The sequence below is a fragment of the Octopus bimaculoides genome, chromosome 21, assembly GCF_001194135.2.
Source record: "Octopus bimaculoides isolate UCB-OBI-ISO-001 chromosome 21, ASM119413v2, whole genome shotgun sequence".
Taxonomy (NCBI): domain Eukaryota; kingdom Metazoa; phylum Mollusca; class Cephalopoda; order Octopoda; family Octopodidae; genus Octopus; species Octopus bimaculoides.
In genome coordinates, this window is record NC_069001.1 from 2,736,035 (window position 1) to 2,746,297 (window position 10,263).

A 10,263-nucleotide genomic window follows, 5' to 3' on the forward strand; every position below is an offset into this window, starting at 1 on the left:
GTGGTGGTGGTGGTGGTGGTGGTGGTGGTGGTGGTGGTGGTAGAGGGTTTGTCAGAATTTAATGTCAAATTATTTAATGTTTGCAAGTTGGAGACCTAACATGTCTTGGTCTTGATTGGACCAGTCAATCATCTTTATTAGGGGTAGCAGGGTGTTAGGCCTACCTCAATTTTGGTTATAAGTCGTTGGGTGGAATCAGTTTCTGGACCATACTTAACACTTTGTTCATAGGGGGTTTAGAGGTTGGGCCTCTCTAATTTTGGATTTAGGGTGGATGGAACCAATTGCTGGATCATACACAATCCTTGCTATTAGGGGTTTCAGGGTGTTAGTTGTGACTCATTTTGATTTTTAACCCTTTAGTTTTTAAATTGGCAATATCCAGCTTAAACATTCTACAAGTTTTATGTTCAAACTGGCCAGATTCAGCCTCTCACACCTATCCTACAATGTTATTCTAAATGTAAACAATCACATAATATTTCTACCTTAGAAAACTAATGAATTAGCTGTAATCGGCTAATTTATAACTGGCGTTTCATTTTGTTATTCAACTGCTGTCGTTGTGTGTGTGTGTGTGTGTGTAGATCCCAAATTGTTTGTGTGTATCACTGTGAGTAAGTTGGTTGCCCATGTGTGTATATATATATATATATGTGTGTGTGTGTGTGTGTGTGTGTGTGTGTGTGTGTGTGTGTGTGTATATATATATATATATATATATATATATATATATATATATATATATATATATATATATATATATATATATATATATATACATATATATATATCCATTTCTCAAATACAATCATGCTGTATTTTACTACAATGTGTTTATATAAGTATCCTCTCTGGCTTGAACTCTGGAGTCATCAACAATAGTCGTCTTGCTGTTTTATGAATATATGTTTGTGTGTGTGTGTGTGTCTCTCTCTCTTTCTCTCTCTCTCTCTCTCTGTCTCTCTCTCTCTCTCTCTCTCTCTGTATATATATATATATATATATATATATACACACACACATATATATATATATACAATCATTGTTTTGATGTCCACTTTTCTGTCCTTGTCTGGGTTGGACAGAGTTTATCTAAAGCAGATTTTCTATGACTAGATGTCCTTTCTGTCACTCACGCCCACTCGTTTCCAAGCTAGATAATAGATCCCTATCACACCAGATATGCTCTTTCGCAGAATATTGGAAATGAAGGACACTTACTTGTTTGACAATGACACTCATTCACAACCACCATGCCAAGATGACACACACACACAATAGGCTTCTTTCAGTTTCCATCTACTAAATCCATTCACAAGGCTTTTGTTGGCACGAGACTATAGGAGAGGACACTTGGCCAGGGTGTAAACCATGTGTTTGGGAAGCAAACTTCTTCACCACACACTCATGCTTGTGGCTACCAGGCATACACACACACATCACATCATACATACATCACATCACCACATCACATCACACACATCACATTGCATCACACACATCATATTGCATCACACGCATCACATTGCATCACATCATATCACACCACTCACACCACATTGCATGACTCACACCACACACACCACATCGCACCACACACACCACATCGCACCACACACTCCACATCGCACCACACACACCACATACACATCACACACACACACACACACATACACACATATAAATATATAAAACAGGGGCCTACCGGCTGCTATTTCTAGCAATGATCATACTTCGTGTATCCCTGCTTTATATGTTTATAATTCTACCTATATGGTGCTCTAGTTTTGCTGGATAATATCATTTTAATTACATTTCAGTTGATAACTGAAGAACAATTAGGGTCCTTCTGTGTCTGTCCTACTTTTACTTTTATTGGTATTTAATGCATTTTTCATTTATTGAATAACTGAACCGCATGCATCTTGACTTTTGTTAACAGGAAGGTTTTATATATATACAGGGTTGGCCAAAAGTCACATGACAGTAAACCCAAACCATTTAATTCCGAAATTAAAACAAAAAAAAAATCATTTTATATGAGACTTCGCTATGTGGCATGTACTGCAACAGCATATCACTACATCTACCATTAGTTGGTACTTCTTTACTAGACTTGGCAGATGACACATTTGCATCACACAGCCGACAAACCCTCTTCCACGTGGCTTAGTGGTTAGGATGTTGGATTCGTAGTTGTAAGGTTGTTGTTTTGATTCCTGGACTGGGCAATGTGTTGTGTTCTTGAGCAAAACACTTCAGTCAGTCTTACTCAGCTAGCAAAAGTGAGTAATCCTACAATTTGGAATTTGAACTCAGAAAGTAAAAGCAGCCGAAATGCTGCCAAACATTTTGATCAGCCTGCTAACAATTCCATCTGCGTGTTGCTATAATAATAATAATAATAATCCTTTCTACTAAAGGCACAAGACCGGAAACTTGGGTGTGGGGAGGGACTAGCTAATTACAATCAACTGCAGTGTTTCACTGGTACTTAATCTATTGATGTCGAAAGGATGAAAGGCAAAGTTGACCTCAGTGAAATTTGAACTCAAAACATAGTGACAGGTGAAATACCACCAAGCATTCCTGTCCAGTGCTCTAACAATTCTACCAGTTCCTCATCTTAATGATAATGATAATAATAATAATAATAATAATGATAATGATAATGATAATTATAATAATGATAATGATAATGATAATGATAATAATAATAATAATAATAATGATAATAATAATAATAATCATCATCCTTTCTACTAAAGGCACAAAGCCTGAAATTTTGGGCAAGGGGATTAATTGATTAGATTGACCCCAGTGTTTCACTGGTACTTAATTTATTGACCTCAAGAAGATGAAAGGCAAAGTTCGCCTCGGCAGAATTTGAACTTGGAACGTAAGGACAGATGAAATGCCGCTAAGCATTTCACTCGGCATGCTAACGATTTTGCCTGTTCACCACCTTAATAATAATAATAATAATAATAATAATAATGGGGAATCAATACTAATTAATAATTTCTAACATATACAAAGCCTGCAATTTAGTGTAGGATTAGTTGACACCATTGACTGAACCCAAAATCATATGGTTGTAAAATGAGTTTGTTAACCACACAGCCATACCTGTACACACACACACACACACACACACATGCACTCACACATGCACACACATAATGTCATTAAGTGTATTTATACATAAATGCAATAAATGTCAATTGGGCAGTTTATTTACTATAAATAATGTAAAAAAATGATTGGTCGAGACAGTTGACACCTCTCACTTGCAATGTCTTGTGTCACATTTTAGCAAAACTGTTTTTTGTCTTTTTCTTTTCACTCTGTGAACTTTACATGTAATCGGGGAAGGAGTGCAGGGGGTGGGGGTGAAATACTGATTTAATAATCAAGAATGTAATGTTGTGGGATGCAATAATAATAATAATAATAATCCTTTCTACTATAGGACAAGGTCTGAAATGTTGGGGGAGAGGGGTTAGCCAATTTCATTGACCCAGTGGATAACTGGTACTTATTTCATCAACCCCAAAAGGATGAAAGGTAAAGTCAACCTTGGCAGCATTTGAATTCATTCTAATGATTCTGCCAGCTCACTGCCTTAATCATCATCATTGTTTAACGTCCACTTTCCATGCTGGCATGGGTTGGACGATTTGACTGAGGACTGGCGAGTCAGATGGCTGCACCAGGCTCCAATCTGATCTGGCAGAGTTTCTACAGCTGGATGCCCTTCCTAATGCCAACCACTCCGAGAGTGTAGTGGGTGCTTTTACGTGCCACCGGCATGATGGCCAGTCAGGCGGTACTGGCAATAGCCACGCTCAAATGGTGTCTTTTACTTGCCACTGGCACAGGAGCCAGTCAGCGGCCCTGGCAATAATCACGCTTAGATGGTGCTCTTAGTGCTCCACTAGTATGGACGCCAGTCATGCGGTGCTGTCATCGAGTTTGATTTTGATTTCACTTCCCTCAACAGGTCTTCGCAAGCAGAGAATCAGTTAATAATAATAATAATAATAATCATTTCTACTAAAGGCACAAGGTCTGAAATTTTGTGGGTGGGGGTCTAGTTGAATGCATTGTCCCCAGTATTCCACTGAACCATTAAGTTACGGGAATGTAAACACACCAACACTTGTCAAGTGGTGGTGGACAAACAGATACAAAGACACACACATACACACACAGGCTTCTTTCAGTCTGAGACTATAGTAGAAGACACTTGCCCAAGGTACCATGCAATGGGATTGAACCCAGAACCATGTGGCTGGGAAGCAAAATGATGACATACATATTTATTCTTGATATGTTCTGGCAGATGTGAATGCTAAAATGCTAGTTACTATTCATTACTGGGGAACAACCTTTCAGCTGAATGTGATTTATTAGAGTATGGATATTTTGAGGACACCTGCTGTTTTGACATTGTACTGCCTCCTCAGTCAAAACTACACCAGCCTAATGAATTTTAACAAGAGTTTTTGGCTGCTATTTATACATTCAGCAAACAAATTTACCATAGATACTCCACCTCTTAGGAAAAAATAAATAGATGAGTGTAGCTTGAATACCTCTAATCATGGGCCAGTTCAGAGTTGAATCAAGGCTAAAAAATAATGCCAACAATTTTTTTGTTGGGCAGGATGGAGTGGGGTTGGCATGCATAAATATTTATATCCACATAAATCGACACACATTTGGGCACATACACACAGACACACACACACACATGCATACATACATTTGGTGGTGGTAGAGCACACAAGCATATTTGTGCAAAAACATGCACACACACACACACACACACACACACACACACACTGCTCTTCCTTATTTGATTCCTTTCATTTTGTAGCAAATTTGCATCATCACAACCAATTAACAACCATCATCATCGTCATCATCATCATCATCATCACTACTACTATTTAACAAAATGTATTTAAATAAACTGAGTTTTTTTTTTTTCATTATTTTATTAATTTTATTAATTTTTTTCATCCTCTTTCATTTTTGTAGCATTTCCGTCATGTGACCCAAACCCTTGCCAGAATGGTGCGAAATGTCACTCTCCGCACAACCATAATGGAGAGAGTTATTGCCAGTAAGTACACTATTTCCTTTCCTCCTCCTCACCCCCCTGTTTTCTTTTGTTGTTGTTGTTGTTAATTCTATTGTTTGACACTATTAGGAAATTGGAGGGCAGGATGGTGGCGGCGGCAGTGGTGGTGGTTCCGGAGTTGAACTGAGCTGAGCCTTTCTGGATAAGCATTGTCACTGTAGTAGTAGTAGTAGTAGTCGTCGTAGTCGTAGTAGTAGTAGTCGTAGTAGTAGTAGTCGTAGTAGTAGTAGTCGTAGTAGTAGTTGGTCCGTTGATGTTGTCATCACCCCTATCATCATTACTGACATCATCTGCTATTATCATCATCGTCATCACCATTAGTGCCATCATCAATATCACTACCACCATTATTATTGTCATCACCACTGTTATTATCATCATGGTGTTGTAGTAGTAGTAGTAGTAGTTGTTGTTGTTGTTGTTGTTGTTGTTGTTGTTGTTGCAGTTGTGGTAGTTTTAACATACTTTTTTCTCATGCTTGTGAGAGTTTTTATTTCACATTTTCTCCCTCCAGTCTCTTGTAGAAGTGGAAGAGAAAGTGTGATGGTTGATTGGATAATTTGTCAGTTTGGACCACCACCAGTTGACAGGAGGATATGAGTTCAAAATTTGTTGCAGAACAGACATAATGGCATTTTTTTGTTGTTTTGCTTTCATTTTTTTTTTCTCTAGATTTCTGGGAACTGGCATATATTTACCATTTCCATAATCAGTAAAAAACAAAAAACGAAACAAAAAAAAGTTACTACGAAATTATCTGGGAATGTTATTTGTGATAGACTGGTGTCATATCCAGGGGAATAATGATCTCTCATCACAATGTTTCTATGATGGTACTCTATATTCTAGATTCCACTGGCTGTTATTAAGTCCTACTGAATCACCAGGAAATGTTATTGTTATGGTGGACTGTGGTCGTATCCAGGGAGAGAATGATCTCTCATCATAGCATCTCTCTGCTGCTATACACTATATTCTATATTATCTCTGTTCAACCTGGCTGTCAGTGGTTACCACCAGATCATCTGGGGAAATGTTGCCTGTGATAGACTGGTGTTTATCCCGGAGAGATGGTTTACCTCACATCACAATGTCTCTGCAATGGTATACTATTTGCTACACCATCTCAGTGGTGGTGGTGGTGGTAGCACAAATATAAGGGTAGTGGGAGTGGAGGTGGTTGCTGGAAAGGAAATGGTCACCCGAAATAAGAATTTGAAGGAATTGGTTGGCAAGAAAACTTCTCAATTGCCTGATAGTTATGTTTCATGGCTCTGCCCATTAGTGTAGCTAGGAAAGGGGTGGTAGGGACGGTTCTGTCCCAGGAGGCACTTTTGGGTCTGCTGTTGGCAATATGTGTTTTCTGCAGGGTCCAAATGGAAGGGCCACTCCAGGTGGCACACACTCTAGCTACGCTGGTGGCCCTGTCCCACATTGGGGGAATATAAGCACACACGCACACACACACACACACACACATGTATTCTCCTCATATGCAGCATTTCATACTCTTTCCCCTCTTTTTCTACGCACTGACTCAGACTGTGACAACCCATTCAGGCCATACCAGTATGAGGAAACAAGACACTATATAATGATGATGATTAGCAGAAATATATACATGCTTGTGTACACAAATGTGCATTCTCTTAAATACTTCTAAAGAGTGTATATTATGTGTTCTCTCTCACATACACACTTACCTGTGCACCCTCACACATATACACTGGCATCCAGACAATTTCTCCTCACACACGCACGCACATTCTACCTGTGTTTCCTCAAGAATATACACTTACATACAGCCAATCTCTCTCTCTCTCTCTTTCCCTCTCTCCCTCACACATACCCTCACCTGGACACCCTCTCACATGCAGGTAATCTCCTTCACACACACACACACACACACAGACATTCCCTTACCTGTACAACCTCCCCACATACAGTCACACCCACGTATGCACTCACTAACCACCACCACCCCTCTCCCCCTCCACACTACAAGGCTCTGAATACAATCAATACTCAGGGTGGGGTAGGGGGTGAGTTGAGGGCAGCAGGGAGAACAGTTATTATATTATTAAATGTTTGTTTCCTCCCCTCTCCGCTGCCATACTCCTGGCCCTGGGTGCCACTAATTGTTTGCTCTGTACGGTGGTAGTGGTGGTCATGGTGGGGCGGGAGGACCTTAATGTAAATTTGAACTATTGATTAGATTGAGGTCCCTAAATACATAACTATTGATGACTGTGTGTGTGTGTGTGTGTGTGTGTGTGTGTGTGTGTGTGTGTGTGTGTGTGTGTGTGTGTATACTTGTGTGTACAGCAAGAAGTTTATCTTTCCCATCACTTACTGCTATAATCATGAACACTATCCACATGACCACCACCACTCACCACCACCACCACCACCATCACAAGTTATTTCAAAAGAAAGGGTTCTTTCCTAAACCTTAAACTTTCTGTCTCCCTTGCAGCAAACCAAACATTTGAAATGTCTTTGTCCTCCTCCTCCTCTTAACTCTTATTGCTTCTCATAGAGTAAGCTAAGAAACAGACATTCCAGCCTTGACCATCCCGACTTTTTGTACCCTCCCCTATTCTAAAGAGAGAAAAAACATCATCACCATCATCATCATTGTTTTAGCATCCACTTTTCAATGCCTGCATGAGTTGGATGGATTTATTAAGGAAGACTTCCTATATCTGTGGCCAGAGAACTCTCACCTGTCGCCAACCCTCACCTGTTTCCAAGCAAGATAATATTTCCTTCCCTGTGGCTGGAATATATTTTCACAAATGTCATAAAGAAAATAACACCGCTAATATAATGGTGACCCTTGTTTACAACTATCACTTGATGTACACACACAGATACACATATATGATGGGCTTCTTTCAGTTTCCATCAACCAAATCCACTCGCAAGACTTTCATTAACCCTTTAGCATTCAGATTAATTTATCAAATGTATTGTGCCGGTGGCACGTAAAAGCACCCACTACGCTCTTGGAGTGGTTGGCGTTAGGAAGGGCATCCAACTGTAGAAACTCTGCCAAATCAGATTGGAGCCTGGTGTAGCCATCTGGTTCACCAGTCCTCAGTGAAATCGTCCAACCCATGCCAGCATGGAAAGCGGACGTTAAACGATGATGATGATGATGATGATGATGATGTAATGTTTGTTTATCAATATTTTAAAAGAATTAATCATGAAGTATCTTGTAGCTTCAACATTTTGAAGATGTGATTGTTTATTTTTAGAAAGAGATTGTAGGGTAGGTGTGAGAGGCTGGATCTGGCCAGTTTCAACATAGACCAGGTAGAACATTTGGGCCAGATATGGTTGGTTTAAATGTTAAAGGATTAACTTAAAGCTATTGTAGAGGGCTCTTGCCCAAGGTACCATGCTGTGGGACTGAACCCAGAACCATGTGACTGATTGAGAAGCCAACTTCATAACCACACAATCACGCCTGTGTCTAGTAAAATGTAACAGTTTGAGAGGGATCTTCATTGTTATGTCTTACGGGGTCAAATGACTGCCCAAAAGTACCTCCACCTCAACCATCCATCTTTCTATTGCTCAGTCACCTCTTCCTAACAGTTAAGATTACATGTCAATTCCCTAAAGTTGGGTGGATTGTTTGTTTAACTCAATTTATTATATTATCATGACTCCTGAAACATGAGTTTTTCTTATCCCTGCTGCTTGTCCCCAACCTCCAATCCCCACCTCTGACTCAGGACTAAAACCAAAAGCAGCCTTACATTTAGAAAATAAAATAGAAGAGAAGAAACATTGTAGATAATAGAGGCTTTGTTGTGGTTGTTGTTCTAAAGTTGACATTCTGTTGTGGTGGGAATGAAGTTTTATATAAACTTGATTCTGCATGGCTTTTGTTAACCTCTGCTTCTTCTTTGTCTGCCTTCCTAGCTGCGTAATAATAATAATAATAATAATCATTTCTGCTATCGGCACAAGGCCTGAAATTTGTGGGGATTACATTGACCCTGAAAGGATGAAAGGCAAAGTCGACCTCCACAGAATTTGAACTCAGAACATAGCGACAGGCGAAATGCCGCTAAGCTAACGATTCCTGCAAACTATGTGCAGGTATGCCCCAGCATGGCCACAGTCTAATGACTGAAACAAGTAAAAGATATATTTATATATATTTGAAGTGGCTGTGTGGTAAGAAGTTTGCTTCCCAACCACATGGTTCTGGGTTCAGTCCCACTGCATAGCACCTTGGGCAAATATCTTCTACTTTTGCCTCAAGCCAACCAAAGCCTTGCGAGTGGATTTAGTAGACGGAAACTGAAAGAAGCCCGTCGTATATACGTATATGTATATATTTATGTGTGTGTGTTTTTTGTGTCAGTGTGTTTGTCCCGCAACCACCGCTTGACAACCGATGTTGGTGTGTTTATGTCCCCGTAAATTAGCGGTTCGGCGAAAGAAAAACCCGATAGAACAAGTACTAGGCTTACAAAGAATAAGTCCTGGTGTCGATTTCTGCGACTAAAAACCCCTTTAAAGGCGGTGCTCCAGCGTGGCCGCTGCCAAATGACTGAAGCTAGTAACAGGATAACGGAAGAACAGAATAACACCACTCGGTAACAAGACCCGTACGTACTCTACGGGGTACATCGTAATTAGTCTTCGGGTGGTATTATTATTTTTTTTCTAGCGAATGTATTCCAACACAATATTTATTCATATATATGAATTATAAATTATCTGAGACTGTAAACAAAAGTCTTACAACAGCGAAAGATTAAACGGAACAGAGTCAACTTCTGATACATGATATAAAGAAAACATACTTTCACATACATACACGATTATGTGTGTGTGTGTGTGTGTGTGTGTGTGTATCGCCTTATATAAAATGAAAGAAAATAGACATACGCGCACATTGTGTGTGTAAGAGAGAGAGAGCGCGCGAAGGAACTGCGGTTGTCTAGACAGAATAAATCATTGTTGTTGTTTCTATTTGGTTCTGTCGGTATGTCTATTCGAATTCCATAAGTCTTTCTCTTTTTTTTTTCTTTTTTTGACACCACCGTCGCCTTCGTCGCCACCACCACCACCACCATCACCACTAT

At 39.6% G+C, this 10,263-nt stretch overlaps 1 protein-coding gene across 1 annotated transcript in view; it reads left to right on the top strand.

Annotated features, from left to right (window-relative positions):
- LOC106873852 (neurogenic locus notch homolog protein 1) overlaps positions 1-10,263 on the top strand; it is a 157,319-nt gene that overhangs the window by 28,733 nt on the left and 118,323 nt on the right. The window contains exon 2 of the mRNA XM_014921403.2: positions 5,050-5,134. Coding sequence (XP_014776889.1) covers positions 5,050-5,134 — 85 coding nt within the window. The remainder of the gene's footprint in view (positions 1-5,049; positions 5,135-10,263) is intronic.